Source organism: Rhinoderma darwinii, chromosome 1 (genome assembly GCF_050947455.1).
Source record: "Rhinoderma darwinii isolate aRhiDar2 chromosome 1, aRhiDar2.hap1, whole genome shotgun sequence".
Classification (NCBI taxonomy): domain Eukaryota; kingdom Metazoa; phylum Chordata; class Amphibia; order Anura; family Rhinodermatidae; genus Rhinoderma; species Rhinoderma darwinii.
Genome location: NC_134687.1, coordinates 608,106,186 through 608,124,684, shown reverse-complemented (window position 1 = coordinate 608,124,684; position 18,499 = coordinate 608,106,186). Strand labels below are relative to the sequence as shown.

Genomic DNA, 18,499 nt, shown 5'->3' with positions numbered 1-18,499 from the left:
ACCCAGACTGGTCAAGGTGGGATTCCAGCCCAACAGAAATCTTCCACCTAGAATTCTGCAAACACCTTCTCCAAGTCCATCGGAGCACCACAAATAGTGCCTGTCGGGCAGAACTGGGCAGATTCCCACTACACCTCAAAATCCAGAAGAGGGCGCTATCATTCTGGGCCCATCTACACAGCAGCAGGCAAAGTTCCTATCACCATAAAGCCCTGCTACACCAAGGGGTCCCAGGTAAACCAGGCCCCCCAGAACATCTCACCCTGACCCGGCCTGAAGAAAATGTCACTCAACGCGGCCTCACAAAAGCCGAAATCAAGAAGACAATAAACGAGAACCAAGAGGAGTATATCAGTGACTGGAGGAACGACATAAAGACATCCCAGAAACTGACAATATACCGGAGTCTACAGCGGGAATATAAACTGGCGCCATATCTGGAGAAAATGCCAAACCCCAGAGACAGACAGATCCTGAGCCGCTACAGACTGAGCGCCCACAACCTGCTCATCGAATCCGGGCGCCACAGACAGACCTACAAGCCCAGGGAGAGCCGACTGTGCCAACAGTGCGACCAGGAGGCCGTGGAGGATGAGGCCCACTTCCTGCTACACTGCTCCAAATACTCAGCAGTGAGGGACACTCACTTCAGGAAACTCTCTGATCTCTTACCGGACTTCAGCTCCATGGAAGAGGAAGAGAAACTCTACATCCTGCTGGGTGAAGAGGAAACCACAGTGGGCACAGCGGCACAATATGTCACTGCATGCCATGGACTGAGAGAGACATGATATGCCATGGACTTGTATAACCCCGACCCTAGATGTGTCCCTATCCCCAAGCCCTCAGTCCCTATCCCTCATTCCCTTACTTCTTACTTGCTTTGGCAATGCTAATATGTATTTGGTCCTGCCAATAAAGCTTCTTTGAATTGAATAGATAGATAGATAGATAGATAGACAGACAGACAGACAGACAGACAGACAGACAGACAGACAGACAGACAGACAGACAGACAGACAGACAGACAGACAGATAGATAGATAGATAGATAGATAGATAGATAGATAGATAGATAGATAGATAGATAGATAGATAGATAGATAGATGAAACAAAAATGAAATACATGAGGATAAATGAGGTAGAAACATATGAGACAGACGTGTGTGGGATTTTTATGAAACTTCAATCATTACTGAGAATTAATTAATTTAGGTGGGAATTTTTTTTAATGCTGCCATAAAAATGTACCGAATTGATTTTTCATATATTTTATTTCACTTTATTGCAATGCTTACAGCGTATGTTTGGATACTACTCAATCACCTTAACTAGGTTAATGACTCTATTGAATTCTATATTCATAATAATCTTCTATTAAGATTTTTAAGAAATAGAAAAGATGCATAAGTTTCGATGAACATTGTGCCATGTCTTTCCTCTGTTATTCCTCCTGGCAATGTGTGAATAAACTTAGAACTGGGCATTATCATTCCCTTTGTCGATACGTTGTGTTCCATATACTTTGACAAGGGAATTAGTCATGCCCAGTTGTTAATTTATTCATACAATTTCAGGAAGAATAACAAAGGAACGGAACAACACAAAGTTTCAAGTAAAGATGTTCCAGTGCGGTTATAATACAAAGATATACTAAAACAGACATGTCAGAGCTGCAACACACTGGTGAGATGAAAAGTCATCTTTACTACACCACAAAGGAAAGCTGACAGATCCTCTATACTACACCACACAGGAGAGCTGACAGATCCTCTATACTACACCACACAGGAGAGCTGACAGATCCTCTATACTACACCACACAGTAGAACTGACAGATCCTCTATACTACACCACACAGTAGAGGTGAGAGATCCTCTATACTACACCACACAGGAGAGCTGACAGATACTCTATACTACACCACACAGGAGAGCTGACAGATCCTCTATACTACACCACACAGGAGAGCTGACAGATCCTCTATACTACACCACACAGGAGAGGTGAGAGATCCTCTATACTACACCACACAGGAGAGCTGACAGATACTCTATACTACACCACACAGGAGAGATGACAGATCCTCTATACTACACCACACAGGAGAGATGACAGATCCTCTATACTACACCACACAGGAGAGCTGACAGATACTCTATACTACACCACACAGGGGAGCTGACAGATAGTCTATACTGCACCACACAGGAGAGCTGACAGATACTCTATACTACACCACACAGGAGAGCTGACAGATCCTCTATACTACACCACACAGGAGAGCTGCCAGATCCTCTATACTACACCACACATGAGAACTGACAGCTCCTCTATACTACATCACACAGGCATGCTGACAGATCCTCTATACTAGACCACACAGGAGAGCTGACAGCTCCTCTATACTACACCACACAGGAGAGATGACAGATCCTCTATACTACACCACACAGGAGAGCTGACAGATATTCTATACTGCACCACACAGGGGAGCTGACAGATACTCTATACTGCACCACACAGGGGAGCTGACAGGTCCTCTATACTACACCACACAGGAGAGCTCACAGATCCTCTGTACTACACCACACAGGAGAGCTGACAGATCCTCTATACTACACCACACATGAGAGCTGACAGATCCTCTATACTACACCACACAGGAGAGCTGACAGATCCTCTATACTACACCACACAGAAGAGCTGACAGATCCTCTATACTACACCACACAGGAGAGCTGACAGCTCCTCTATACTACACCACACAGGAGAGCTGGCAGGTCCTCTATACTACACCACACTGGAGAGCTGACAGATCCTCTATACTGCACCACACCGGAGAGATGACAGATCCTCTATACTACACCACACAGGAGAGCTGACAGATCCTCTATACTACACCACACAGGAGAGCTGACAGATACTCTATACTACACCACACAGGAGAGCTGACAGATACTCTATACTACACCACACAGGGGAACTGACAGGTCCTCTATACAACACTACACAGGAGAGCTGACAGCTCCTCTATACTACACCACACAGTAGAGCTGACAGCTCCTCTATACTACACCACACAGTAGAGCTGACCGCTCCTCTATACTACACTACACAGGAGACCTGACAGCTCCTCTATACTACACCACACAGGAAAGCTGACAGATCCTCTTTACTGCACCACACAGGAGAGCTGACAGATCCTCTATACTACACCACACAGGAGAGCTGACAGATCTTCTATACTACACCACACAGGAGAGCTGACAGATCCTCTATACTACACCACACAGGAGAGCTGACAGCTCCTCTATACTACACCACACAGGAGAGCTGACAGCTCCTCTATACTACACCACACAGGAGAGCTGACAGATCCTCTATACTACACCACACAGGAGAACTGACAGCTCCTCTATACTACAGCACACAGGAGATCTGACATATCTTCTATACTACACCACACAGGACAGCTTATAGCTCCTCTATACTACACCACACAGGAGAGCTTATAGCTCCTCTATACTACACCACACAGGAGAGCTGACACCTCCTTTATACTACACCACACAAAAGAGCTGACACATCACGGCTAGTGAGACGTTTCTGCAAACCATCATAATATTATGTCATGGTACTGGTACGGGCACTGGAGCTGTGCCCCAACTATCACCAATCGAGATCAGGCAACCGCGGTTTATAGCAACTACAAAATCTAAGGAGTTTAACCGAATGAGAGGGCTGCCTCTGTCACACCATCGGCGCCACCGTCTGCCAAGTGTGCCTATTAGACCTGATATTTGCCTATGTGCCTATTAGACCTGATATTTTGTGTATCTGTAAAACATTAACAGTCAATAATACACTGCAATACAGCATATTGCAGCATAGTAGTAAAGTGATCAGAGGATCTCAGATTCAAAGACTACAAAGCTTAAAGTGGTTGTCTAAAAGTTTATGTGATCACTGCAGCCAATTTCATGGACGACCCCTTTAAATAAACATGACCTAGTTTATATCAGGTTGAGTTTGGGTGATGCAGGGGTCAACAACCTTCGGCACCCCAGCTGTTGTGAGACTACAATTCTCAGCATTCCCCGACAGCGTTTGGCTGGAATAATAAAGTCTTTGTTTGATAGGGCATGCTGGGAGTTGTAGTTTCACAAAAGTTGGAGTGCCAAAGGTTTCTGATCCCTTGTGTAGAGTGTAGCTGGATCAATGTTGATGGATATACTGTAATATACAAGCTGCACCCAGAAGTGACAGTAGGATTCATTGTTTAATTCAAAAATAAAATAACTACATATTAAATGTTGTTTTTCTTTTAAAATAAAAGGAAGTGCGAAGCTTTGGACAAATGTCGCAATGGAATGCACAGAAGGTAGGGGCTGCATGTTTGATTCCTGCATGTTCTGGCTTCAGGATAAAAAACATATCAAACAAGCTGTCATGCAAGGTGATGGTGGATGGCATTTACTTTTAGCTGTCACATGTAAAATAGCGGGGAGGGGATTGATAAAAAATGACTGAAAATGTGCAAGATTGTAGGAGGTTGGACATTTGTATACCGCATGGGAAAGGGGCTAGAGGTCTGAATCTCTGCTCTCCGGCAACGATATCATGGGCACCTAAGTCGTAGCAGAATTTCACTAATAAATTAAGTTACCCCATCATAATTTGCAAGAACAGGCCCCTTTAAGAGCTGTTTTTGGTAGCCTGTTTTCTGTCTATGCAGCTGCATTCACAGGCTTCCCCAAAACGGCAGGCTGCTTTTTCAGATTGGGAAAATTCTGGGTATTTCAGGTGATTCATCTCTGGCAACCAGTGTTATACAATGGCATAAACAGGATTTTGTCAAGGGGGCTTCAAAAGCCAAGATGTATGTGCCACGCTGATACACAAACATAGACAGACACTATAATATAATAACCATAAAAGCAACAACTATGTACCCATATGAGCGCTCACCTACGGCACTCGTTTCTGAGCGTTTTCTGCTGCGTTCTTTGCCCACGGTTCTTGCTTTAGATTCTACGGCCGTAGGCAAAAAATGCAGAAAAAAAGCGTTAAGGAATTTTGAGGCAGATTTTTTTTCTGTCTGCAAAAAACTGTGTGAATTAGAGAAAGTAATTCCAATAATGTGTCAATTCTAATAGCCCAGCACTATAATCTAGAAATTGTAATAGCCCAGCACTATAATCTAAGGGTATGTGCACATGACCAATTTTCAAGCGTAATGGAGGCGTTTAACGGCTCGAATTATGCCTGAAAAGACGGCTCCAATACGTCGGCAAACATCTGCCCACTGCCTGCAATGGGTCTTACGATGTTCTGTTCAGACAAGCTGTCATTTTACGCGTCGCTGTCAAAAGACGGCGCGTAAAATGACGGCCGCGCAAAAGACGTGCAGGACACTTCTTGGGACAAAATTGGAGCCGTTTTTCATTGACTTCAATGAAAACCAGCTCCAATTACGTCCGTAAAAGACGCCGCGAAAAACGCGTGCACTTGTAAAAACGTCTGAAATTCAGGAGCTGTTTTCTCCTGAAAACAGCTCCATAATTTCATACGTATTTGCCGTTATCGTGTGCACATACCCTAAGGGTATGTGTACACGATAACGACAATTACGGCTGAAATTACGAGCTGTTTTCAGGAGAAAACAGCTCCTGCAGTTCAGACGTAATTGCTCGTACTCGCGTTTTGCGAGACGTCAATTACGGCCGTAATTTGGAGCAGCTCTTCATTGAAGTCACTGAAAAACGTCTCAAATTGCGTCCCAAGAAGTGTCCTGCACGTCTTTGACGACGCTGTTATTTTACGCGCCGTATTTTGACAGCGACGTGTAAAATTACAGGTCGTCGGCACAGTACGTCGGCAAACCCATTGAAATGAATGGGCAGATGTTTGCCGACGTATTTGAGCCGTGTTTTCAGGCGTAATTCGAGGCGTAAAACGCCTCGTTTACGCCTGAAAATAGGTCGTGTGAACCCAGCCTTATAGTTCAGACTATAATCTAGAAATTCTAATAGCCCAGCACTATAATCTAGAATTTCCAATAGTCCAGCACTATAATCTAGAAATTCTAATAGTCCAGCACCATAATATAGAAATTCCAATAGTCCAGATTATAACATAGAAATTCTAATTGTCCAGGGACATTTATTTTATTCCACTTTCGACAATCCAGAAAGTCTAATACGCCGGCACCAATTTCCAGTATAAAACTGCAATAGAATTTGGCAGGGGTGTAGCTATAAGGTGTACACTGGATAAGTCGCACCTGGGTCCTGGTGGCTGAAGTGCCCCTCACCAGTACTATAAATTACACATCGTAGGTGGGAGTCTTGTTACAGATTCCAGAGCATCAAGTTACACCTCTGGAATTTAGGATATCACAACACCAGAGGCAGAAATTTTAGGGCGGGTTCACACATGGCGGATTTTCACTTAAATTCCGCTGCGGACACTCCGCAGCGTTAATCCGCAGCGGAGCCGTTTCTCCATTGACTTTCACTTTAATTTAGCAGTGTTCGTTTACACGATGCGTACAATTCCGCTGCGGAGCATAGGCTGCGGAGCGGAATGTGGTGTCCGCAGCATGCTCTGTCTGTTGCGGAGCAGTGGCGGACTGGTTGCGGACTCATGGCGGAATTTCTCCATTGACTTCAATGGAGATTCTAAGTTCCGCAATGAAGTCCGCAGCTGTCATGCACATGTTATGTGTGGTGCGGAGCGTATTGGTTTTTTAACATGACATTTCTTCATTCTGGCTGGACCTATGTATTTCTAGGTCTACAGCCAGACTGAGGAAGTCAATGGGGCTCCCGTAATGACGGGAGCGTTGCTAGGAGACGTCAGTAAATAGTCACTGTCCAGGGTGCTGAAAGAGTAAAGCGATCGGCAGTAACTGTTTCTGCACCCGGGACAGTGACTACCGATCCCAATATACATGTATCTGTAAAAAAACATATAAGTTCATACTTACCGAGAACTCCCTGTTTCTGTCTCCAGTCCGGCCTCCCAGGATGACGTTTCAGTGTAAGTGACGGCTGCAGCCAATCACAGGCCAAGCACAGGCTGCAGCGGTCACATGGACTGGCGCGTCATCCAGGGAGGTCGGGCTGGATGCCGAAGGAGGGACGCGTCATCAAGACAACGGGCGGTAAGTATGAATTTCTTTTACTTTCACTAGGGAAAGTGCTGTCCCTTCTCTCTATCCTGCACTGATAGGGAGAAGGGAAGCACTTTTCCCGCAGTCCGCAGCAGCTAGTCCGCATCAATTTTCTGCACATTTTGTGCAGATCCGCAGCCGTAATCCGCAACCCGGATTAGGTGCGGCATTGATGCGGACAGTTGCGGAGGAATTCCGCCATGTGTGGTCATGCCCTTATGTAAACCTGTTATTTTGGACTTTCTTCTAGAAGGTTCCCTATCATTATAAGAGGGTTTAATATACTATATAATATGAGCATCCAATAACCATAAATACTATAGAAGGAAAGGAAATAAAGAGATTGTGCTCTTATTTTTGTGTTGCTATCTAAACATTATGGGTGTGCCTAATTTGCATATATGGTAATTACAGTCCTGGATGGTACGAAAATACATTTCCTATCCGGCCATCTTTTAATTTCATTTCTGCTTTCTGCGTGAAGTCGTCTGGTGTGGTGATGGGGTTTGTTTTTACGATGACATTTGTTTTGTGTAAGAAGTAAACATCCTCAAGCCTTGACATATTGGAAATCGAATCTTGCTAATCAGGTCTGGAAGATCAGATTCTCATTACTAATCTTTGGCAACAGCGCCACCCACAGGCACCAAGTTTAACTTCAGATATTTCTTATTAATGTTTCATCAAAGAGCATTTTCTCCTATGATCTCCTAAAATCATGTTAAAGAAGGTTGAATAGGATTTTAACATCATAGGATGACAGGGAATTACTTTTATCCTTTATATCTTTTTCTGAGAAAGCTGAGTAACAACCAATATGGTCACCATGACATCTCCCACAGACATTGTCACCCAGCTTTCCAAGAGTTCTGAATAGAAAGCTTGCCTACTCTGGCAGAGTTGCCATCAGGAAATGGAAAAGCTGTGTGACAAGCCCTGTGGCCCCAAGCAGCCACATTGTTTGTCACACAGCTTTCCCGGAGACAGATATTAAGAAACAGCTAAACACTGATTGAATGTACATATAACATTAAGTAAATTTTACAGATATTTTACTCTGCTTTGCTCATATTATATTGAACATAAGTTACTTAGTGTCTATTCCTCTAATCACATCCAGAGCTGCATTCAGAATGCTGCCAGTTTCCTATAAACGCTCAGGGTATGTGCACACACACTAATTACGTCCGTAATTGACGGACGTATTTCGGCCGCAAGTACCGGACCGAACACAGTGCAGGGAGCCGGGCTCCTAGCATCATACTTATGTACGATGCTAGGAGTCCCTGCCTCGCTGCAGGACAACTGTCCCGTACTGAAAACATGATTACAGTACGGGACAGTTGTCCTGCAGCGAGGCAGGGACTCCTAGCATCGTACATAAGTATGATGCTAGGAGCCCGGCTCCCTGCACTGTGTTCGGTCCGGTACTTGCGGCCGAAATACGTCCGTCAATTACGGACGTAATTAGTGTGTGTGCACATACCCTCAGACTGCAGGACTTAACATCTCTTTTTGGGCCTTTTGTTGCATTAGTGTCTGAATGGGGTATCCTCGCTTTCATGCTTTGTGGTAGATGTAGTGTTTATCATACACACTTTATTGTCTGAAGTCTGAAAGGGAAAAATAAGAACTTCTTCTACAATGCACTGCAGCAGAATACATAGCAACATGAACAGATTGGGTTCAAAGTAGAAAAGAAGGCTAGAATATCTAAAAAGCGAAAAAAGTATCCAAAAAACCCAATACAGTTAAAAGGTCAGATGTAGCAGAGCTGCTGTGATCCTAAAGGAGTCCTCTGATTTAGAAAACCCATTTTTAAATACCTGATTAGGGCATTGTCAATTAATAGCAGTACGCTTCTTTCTCTGGAGACCTCAGCATGTCCATGCATTACACAGACAGCCTTTTGATTTCAATGGTCTCTATGTAATGCTTAATTTGTCCTGTGGTGGCACTGCTGAGGAATTGAATACTTGCTTCTCGTTTCTCCCGCTAATTATATATAATTTTGTCTCAGGACAAAATGTGGTCAGCTTAATTTTAGTGGACCAAACTTACCATTGGAATTCCTCTTCTGTCCCCAGCTTCCGCTACTCCTCTAGGCCATGGATCATGGGCCATTACATCACTATGGAAAAAACCTCCATATTGGATTATGTGGTGACATGATGTCACATGTAGTCTAGTCATCACATAGGATTATTTTTTTTTTCTACTTGATTTCTGTTTCTTAACCATAGAAAATGCCTCTGACCACTCTATGGACATACTAGACCTAATTTTTGTTTGGTTTAGAATCGAGAGCTATAAGGGGCACACCAAAAAATCTGATTGGAAGTACTTAAAGTTGCTTAAAGGGTCTCCCGGTGATGGACATGATCATCCCTTTCTCTCAGAGATGATTATGGTGATCATCGCTCTTGGTGGTCCAAAGTCAGGCAGATGTCTCCTTCCAGCCACCATTGCTAATGACACCTCTTCATGTCTATGGGCAATCTTATCTGCTGTAACACTGAAGATCGTATACGCTTTCTACTGATAGAATTTACATTAGGTCTCTACCCCTTTAAACCACTTCCACTATCAAACCCCTTTAAACCACTTCTGTAGCTCTGGGACTCTTTCTGCCATTACAAATAAGGAATGTTGGCAAATAGGTTACTCATGCAACAAAAATATCTATAATATTATTATACATTTTATAATATTTTTTATTATTACTATTATTATCATCATTATTATTATTATTAGTATTATATTTTGAGCAGCAGAAAAATAAAATCTTCTAAACCTTAAATTTTTTACTTTATTTTAGATGAATTGAGTGACATAATCGTCAATGGTAAGTTGCAGATGCATCTCTTGTGGAATTCAAGTGATTGTCACAAGTATTTCACTTCAGTTTAATCTATCTATCTATTCTGCAGCACAGTTGCTATGTAGTAGTCGGAGCCATCTGCTTCCGGCTCCGAATACTGCATACCCTGCATAACATCTGGCGTTCGGAGGCAGCTAGAGCAGCTGATCAATGCGGAGTCATGGTGTCGGACCCACACAGATCATATACTGATGACCTATCCTGTAGATTTTCAATTTTCAACTGTGTTTGCGTTTTTTTGGATGCAGACACAGTTGAAGACTTGTAAAAGGTTTTGGGGGTGGACGCCCAGAGACAGGGGGAGAGCGGCATTGTTGTGACCTGCCACAACAAGGCGTCCTCTATAGGTGGGTCGCTACGCTGCTCATACCCCCAGAACTGGAGCTAAGCCTACATATATCTGGGGATGGTAGGAACCAGCATTAAACTAATTAAAATCAATCAGGGCAATTGTCGTGGCAGGTGGGCTCACACAATTTGATCAAAATGTGCGCTAAGAACCTAAATATCGTAAGTAGATTCAGCAGCAATGCATATTTATTTATCTATAGGGCTTAGGTGGCATTAGTGTTCGCAGAGTACTTTTGCTGGAATGTGTTGATCAAACTTTTTGGATTTTTTTAATGTAATATCTATCTATATAATATCTATCTATTTCTCTCTCTATATAATCAATTTTCTTTCTTTCTCACATTGTAATAATGTATTACTTTTGTTGCAGTAACCTCTGATGAGCCTCTCTTTGGTATGTAAGACAAGTTTACACATATATATATATACTGTATATACTACATTTTATACTACTTTTATGACAAGCCACAGTTAGCACAGCATTTCCAGACACAGATGTAGCCAAGTTTATCCTGACTCTGATAACTTGATGCAATGTGATATCCCACAACAAAAGCCATAGAAAAAGTCAAGTTAAAGAGGCTCTGTCACCAGATTTTCAAACCAATATCTCCTATTGCAGCAGATCGGCGCTGCAATGTAGATAACAGTAAAGTTTTTTTTTTTTTTTAAACAAGCATTTTTGACCAAGTTATGAGCATTTTTATATTTATGCAAATGAGGCTTTCTAAAGTACAACTGGGCGTGTTTAAAGTTATGTCCAAGTGGGCGTGTATTGTGTGTGTACATCTGGGTGTTTTTACTTGTTTTACTAGCTGGGCGTTGTGAATGGAAGTGTATGATGCTGACGAATCAGCATCATCCACTTCTCTTCATTACCACCCAGCTTCTGGCAGTGCACAGACACACAGCGTGTCCTCGCTCGTTCCTCCTGTGGGAGGAAGTGAGTGACGTCACCGCGTGATCTCGCGAGGACACGCTGTGTGTCTGTGCACTGCCAGAAGCTGGGTGGTAATGAAGAGAAGTGGATGATGCTGATTCGTCAGCATCATACACTTCTATTCACAACGCCCAGCTAGTAAAACAAGTAAAAATGCACAGATGTACACACACAATACACGCCCACTTGGACATAACTTTAAACACGCCCAGTTGTACTTAAGAAAGGCTCATTTGCATAAATATAAAAATGCTCATAACTTGGTAAAAAAAATGCTCGTTTTTGAAAAAAAAAACGTTACTGTTATCTACATTGCAGCGCCGATCTGCTGCAATAGGAGATAGGGGTTTGAAAATCTGGTGACAGAGCCTCTTTAAAGTTCTTGCCACTGTGTATGTAATGCATTCAAAATTAAGATAAAGATGGCTACATCTGTACATACTGTATGTCAAAACTCTATTGTGTTGTTGCCGTAGAACAGGAAGGTAAGACTGAAGTCACTAACTGGAGATAATAGCAGCCAGTACTGTGCGTGTGACCTGTGCGCTGAGTCACACTATCAGACGCTATGTATATATCTCTCAGTGAAAGAAATGACTTCTGCTTGCACAATTCTTTCCATAGATTTACTATATTAGTTAGTTCTGACATGTCTCATCATGAGTATGCTAATTATACTGAGAGTTATTCTCTGAATATAACATTTTCTACGGGATTTTATCAATTTTTTTATGCATTACAAATTGAGACTTTTTAGCTTTTTACGCCGCCCTTGCCACTTTTGTGAAAAAGGACCGTAGCTTGCCAAAAGGGGTCAAGGGCACACCGGCCGACAAATTTATTATAATTTACGTTAGAAAACTGGCATGAATGATAGCGGAAATCTACGAGTATCTGATGAAGTTTCACTCTGTGGTGCGTAACAAGGTAGAAACATGTCCCTGGCCCCGTTTCCTGCTTCCTTCAGATCGATGTACCCCCATCAGACTATCCCTCCATCCCCATCAGACAATTAAAAAAATTATATATACATATATACAGTATATATATGTACTCTCCTCACCGCTCCTCTTCTCCCTTCTGGGGCCCCTCAGGCTGCCTCATTATGCCGCAGCTCGTACAACGTACTGGTGCCAGGCAGCATCATGACGTTATGTGTCACGCAGCACTCAGCGCCTTGTATGTGCCGCTGAATGCTGCGGGAGCCTGAGGGACTCGGTGGGGAGAAGTGAAGTGGAGCGGTGAGGTAAATATATTTATTTTTTATTTTATATCAGATGGGAAAGGGGTAACGGATGGCGCACCACCTGCCGAAAGATACAACACATATATTAAGAGGCGTCCGAGTCCTAATAAATGCGTTGCATCTTACTCTAACAAGTTTAATTTTTAAGACTGGCATATAAAACGCCAGCTTTAATAAAACATGCCCATTGTTGCAAAACTAGGCAGATTTATCAGAGTTCTGAAATTAGTGCATATTGGCTGCCAGCCTTAAATATTATTAAGTATTTCAATGACCGACCGTACACATTTTTTATTTAAAATTTTGGGAAAAGTTTTGGGTTAGGTTGACGCACATGGGATTTTGAAGTGTACCCGGGACTACGTGAAGCATTTTTTGATGTTGCACTGTACCCGGGATCACATACACCACATCTAATGTTGAACTGTATCCAGGATTATATGCAGTACATGTGATGTTGCACTGTACCCGGGATCACATGCAGCTCTATGATGTTGCACTGTACCCGGGATTACATGCAGCATATGTAATGCTGAACTGTACCCAGGATTATATGCAGTACAAATGATGTTGCACTGTACCCGGGATATCATGAAGTACAGGCGATGTTGAACTGTACTCGGCATCAAATGTAGCTTGTGTGATTACATTGGTGTTGCACTGTACCTGGGATCACATGCAGCACGTGTGATTACATTGGTGTTGCACTGTGCCCGGGGTCACATGCAGCACGTGTGATTACATTGGTGTTGTATTGTACCCTGGGTCACATGCAGCACGTGTGATTACATTGGTGTTGCACTGTACCCGGGATCACATGCAGAATGTGTGATTACATTGGTGTTGTATTGTACCCTGGGTCACATGCAGCACGTGCAATTACATTGGTGTTGCACTGTATCGGGCACATAGATCATTGTACCAAATTTAAATGTGTGTCTTTCCAGCCACTGACAAAGTTGCATTGCTGATCGGGAACATGTCCTACAAGCACCACTCACAGCTCAAAGCACCAATGGTCGATGTATATGAGCTTACAAACCTGCTACGACAACTTGATTTCAAGGTCGTATCACTGCTTGACCTCACCGAGCTCGAAATGAGGAATACAGTGAATGAATTTTTACTTTTACTGGACAAAGGCGTGTATGGTAAGAAATCATTCTCTTCTGTCAGATTGTCAATAATTCTTTCCCGCCATTTCTCTATTATGCCTTCATCTGGAAAAGCAGGGTGACAACAGATATGGCTGCCATTACAGATGATTAATGATAAATAATGACTAAAGAGGTTGCACAGTTATAAAGATATGAATATAAACTATACATAGAGCTCTATATATACAGCATGAACAGTACATATATCCTGCTATATGGGGATATGTATTTTACCATAGCATCTGTCTGTATCGTAATCCACAAAATCTAATCTTCTGGACCAAAGGATGCATAGTACAACCTGAGGGAACTTATGTAAATAAATGCAAATTCTTCCTGCCTCTTTTCCCCGTTGTCTTTCTCTGAGCTGCATGTTTTCTTGTACAGTCTATCAATGGCCTGCGTGAAGTGATCAAAAAACAGGCCTGTGCAGCATGGAGGTAATGTAGTAATAAAGAATTTGTCCACTGAAGTATCACAAATAGCAAAATACACTACCGGTGTAATGGCAGGGGGTAGGGAGACGGACAAGTGAGCCCTAATCTACCCGCCACTCTGTCCCTGCCTACTTGCAACGACCCGCCCTAGGCGGCAACGACCCGCCCTAGTGCACGACAAACACGACAAACATACAAGGAACACAAGCAAGGAAAAGGGGCCGTTGCCCACGGCAACACCGTGAGCAACCAGAGTGGTGAACGAGCCGAGTCAAGCCAGGAGTGTGCGAGGTACAAAACGAAAAGCAGAAGAGTAGTCGGTAAGCCAGGGTCAGTATGGAGCAGGATCAAAAATAGCAGGAGCTGTAGCTGGGCCAGGAAACCACAAGGAAAGAAACACAAGCAATAACAAGCACCGAGGGACAGGAAGTGCAGGCTTAAATAGACCGAGGGCGGGAGCTAGCTGAGTCTGGCCAGGTTACGATAGGCTCTCCCACTCCTAAGCCTGCCAGCCTGAATGGTGGAAGCAGGAGTCAGTCTCAGGGATGTATTCTCAGGTGCTGACTGATTAGTTCTGGGAGTTAACCCCGAAGCTGTGCCTGGCAGATCCTTTACAGTACCCCCCCTTTTATGAGGGGCCACCGGACCCTTTCTAAGTGGACCTGGCTTACTGGGGAAACGCAGGTGGAACCTCCTGACCAATACCCCAGCGTGAACATCCCGGGCGGGTACCCAAGTCCTCTCCTCGGGCCCGTATCCTCTCCAATGGACCAGGTACTGGAGGGAGCCTTGGACCATCTTGCTGTCCACAATCCTGGCCACCTCGAATTCCACCCCCTCCGGGGTGAGGATGGGAACAGGAGGTCTCCTCGAGGGAGCCAAGGACGGGGAGCAGCGTTTGAGGAGGGAGGCATGAAACACGTTGTGTATCCGAAAAGACGGGGGTAACTCCAGCCGGAAGGAGACAGGATTGAGGACCTCAATGACCTTATACGGCCCAATAAACCGGGGAGCAAACTTCTTGGACGGAACCTTGAGACGCAAGTTCCTAGACGACAACCACACCAGATCACCGACCATAAACAGGGGGTTAGCAGAACGTTTTTTTATCAGCCTGAGTTTTTTGTACGCTCTGGGACACCTCTAGGTTTTTCTGAACCTGGGCCCAGACTGTGCACAGTTCCCGATGAACGACCTCTACCTCAGGATTGTTGGAACTACCAGGTGAAACGGAGGAGAACCGTGGATTAAACCCAAAATTACAAAAAACAGGAGAGACCCCTGACGAGTTACTGACCCGGTTATTAAGGGAAAATTCGGCGAGGGGAATGAAAGAGACCCAATCAAATTGACAGTCAGAGACAAAACACCTTAAGTATTGTTCTAGAGATTGATTAGTCCTCTCCGTTTGGCCATTGGTTTCAGGATGGAAGGCAGAGGAGAAGGACAGATCAATCCCCAACTTCATACAGAAGGCTCTCCAAAACAATGAAACAAATTGTACCCCTCTGTCCGAAACAATATTGACAGGGACCCCATGGAGATGCAGGATGTGTTTGACAAACAAGGTAGCCAACGTTTTGGCGTTGGGTAGTTTCTTGAGGGGCACAAAGTGGCACATCTTACTGAAGCGGTCCACCACCACCCACACCACCGACTTGCCTTGGGATGGAGGCAAATCGGTGATAAAATCCATGGAGATATGTGTCCAAGGTCTCTGGGGAATGGGCAACGAACGCAGTAAGCCCGCTGGTCGGGACCTGGGAGTCTTGGACCTAGCACAAACCTCACAAGCGGCGACGTAGGCCTTAACGTCTTTAGGCAACCCAGGCCACCAATAATTTCTGGTAATGAGGTGTTTGGTACCCAGGATGCCTGGATGGCCAGATAGTGCGGAGTCATGATTTTCCCTAAGTACCCTTAGCCGGAATTGCAGGGGAACAAACAGCTTGTTCTCAGGAAGGTTCCCGGGAGCTGCACCTTGATCAGCAGCAATATCAGAGACTAAATCAGAATCGATCGAGGAAATGATAATACCTGGAGGCAAAATACAAGCAGGATCTTCCTCCGAAGGAGGGCTGGCCATGAAGCTACGCGACAGTGCATCAGCCTTAATATTTTTAGACCCAGCCCTATAGGTAACAAAAAAATTGAATCTGGTAAAAAATAACGCCCATCGAGCTTGTCTCGGGTTTAGCCTCCGGGCAGATTCTAGGAAAACCAGATTCTTGTGGTCGGTAAGGACCGTTACCTGGTGCCTAGCCCCCTCCAGGAAGTGGCGCCACTCTTCAAATGCCCATTTAATGGCTAAGAGTTCGCGGTTGCCAATATCATAGTTACTTTCAGTTGGCGAAAACTTCCTGAAGAAGTAGGCACAGGGGCGGAGATGGGTGAGGGACCTGGTGCCCTGGGACAAGACAGCCCCCACTCCCACCTCAGATGCGTCAACTTCCACGATAAATGGCTCCATTTGGTTGGGCTGAACCAGCACCGGGGCCGAGACAAAGCACTTCTTAAGGACCTCAAAAGCCTGGACAGCCTCAGGAGGCCAGTGGAGGAGATCAGCACCTTTGCGAGTGAGGTCCGTAAGGGGCTTAGCGATGACCGAGAAGTTAGCAATAAATCTCCTGTAATAATTAGCGAACCCCAAAAAACACTGTAACGCCTTCAGGGAGGAAGGTTGGACCCATTCCGCCACAGCCTGAACCTTGGCGGGGTCCATGCGGAATTCATGAGGAGTGAGGATTTGACCCAAAAATGGAATCTCCTGTACCCCAAACACACATTTTTCGGTTTTGGCAAACAGTTTATTTTCCCGAAGGACCTGGAGCACCTTCCTGACATGCTCAATGTGGGAGGACCAGTCCTTGGAAAACACCAGTATGTCATCAAGGTACACTACCAGAAAAAACCCCAGGTAATTTCTCAAAATCTCATTTATGAAATTCTGGAAGACTGCAGGGGCATTACACAACCCAAAGGGCATGACGAGGTATTCGAAATGGCCTTCGGGCGTGTTAAACGCAGTCTTCCATTCATCCCCCTCTTTGATGCGAATAAGGTTATACGCCCCCCGTAGATCCAATTTAGAAAACCATTGGGCCCCCTGAACCTGATTAAAGAGATCAGGAATCAAAGGAAGGGGATACTGGTTCCTTACCGTGACCTTATTCAGGCTACGGTAGTCAATGCATGGCCTAAGACCACCATCCTTCTTCCCCACGAAGAAGAAGCCAGCACCTACCGGAGAAGAAGAGGGACGAATGTAACCCTTGGCCAGGGATTCCTGGATATACACTCTCATGGCTTCACGTTCGGGACAAGAAAGATTAAATATCCTACCCTTAGGAAGCTTAGCTCCTGGTACCAATTCGATAGCGCAATCGTATTCTCTATGAGGAGGTAACACTTCGGAGGCCTCCCTAGAGAAAACATCAGCGAAGTCCTGAACAAACTCGGGTAGCGTATTCGCCTCCTCAGGGGGAGAAATAGAATTAACAGAAAAACATGACGTACAACATTCATTACCCCATTTGGTTAGCTCCCCAGTATTCCAGTCAAACGTAGGATTATGCAACTGCAACCAGGGAAGACCTAGAACCAAATCATACGATAATCCCTGCATCAACGTTACAGAGCATTGCTCCAAATGCATGGAGCCAACAAGGAGTTCAAAAACAGGGGTATGCTGTGTAAAATAACCATTAGCAAGAGGAGTGGAGTCGATACCCACTACCGGGACAGGTTTAGGCAAATCAATAAGAGGCATAGCAAGGGACATAGCAAATTCCACAGACATGATATTAGTAGAGGACCCTGAATCCACGAAGGCACTGCTGGTAGCTGACCTACCACCAAAAGAGACCTGAAAGGGAAGCAAGATCTTAGTACGTTTCATATTTACGGGAAATACCTGTGCGCCCAAGTGACCTCCCCGATGATCACTTAGACGCGGAAGTTCTCTGGCTGCAATCTTACGCTTAGGACAGTTGTTCACTTGATGCTTGTCGTCCCCACAGTAGAAGCAGAAACCATTCTTCCTGCGGAATTCTCTACGTTGTTGGGGGGACACGGAGGCCCCAAGTTGCATAGGTATCTCTGAATCTTTCGGGGAGGAACGAAGCAACGGAGCTTCGGGAGGCATCATGGGGGAGTCGGAGGAGAAAACACATAAACGTTCACGTTGTCTTTCCCTGAGATGTCGGTCAAGTCGTATCGCTAAAGCCATAACCTGGTCTAGGGAGTCAGAAGAGGGATAGCTAACTAGCAGGTCTTTCAGGGCATTCGACAGACCCAACCTAAACTGGCA

The 18,499-nt window shown here is 44.6% G+C and overlaps 1 protein-coding gene across 1 annotated transcript in view; it reads left to right on the top strand.

Moving 5' to 3' along the window:
• Nucleotides 1-18,499, top strand: part of MALT1 (MALT1 paracaspase) — an 88,716-nt gene that overhangs the window by 47,039 nt on the left and 23,178 nt on the right. The window contains exons 7-10 of the mRNA XM_075854977.1: nt 4,341-4,385; nt 9,997-10,023; nt 10,781-10,804; nt 13,544-13,747. Coding sequence (XP_075711092.1) covers nt 4,341-4,385; nt 9,997-10,023; nt 10,781-10,804; nt 13,544-13,747 — 300 coding nt within the window. The remainder of the gene's footprint in view (nt 1-4,340; nt 4,386-9,996; nt 10,024-10,780; nt 10,805-13,543; nt 13,748-18,499) is intronic.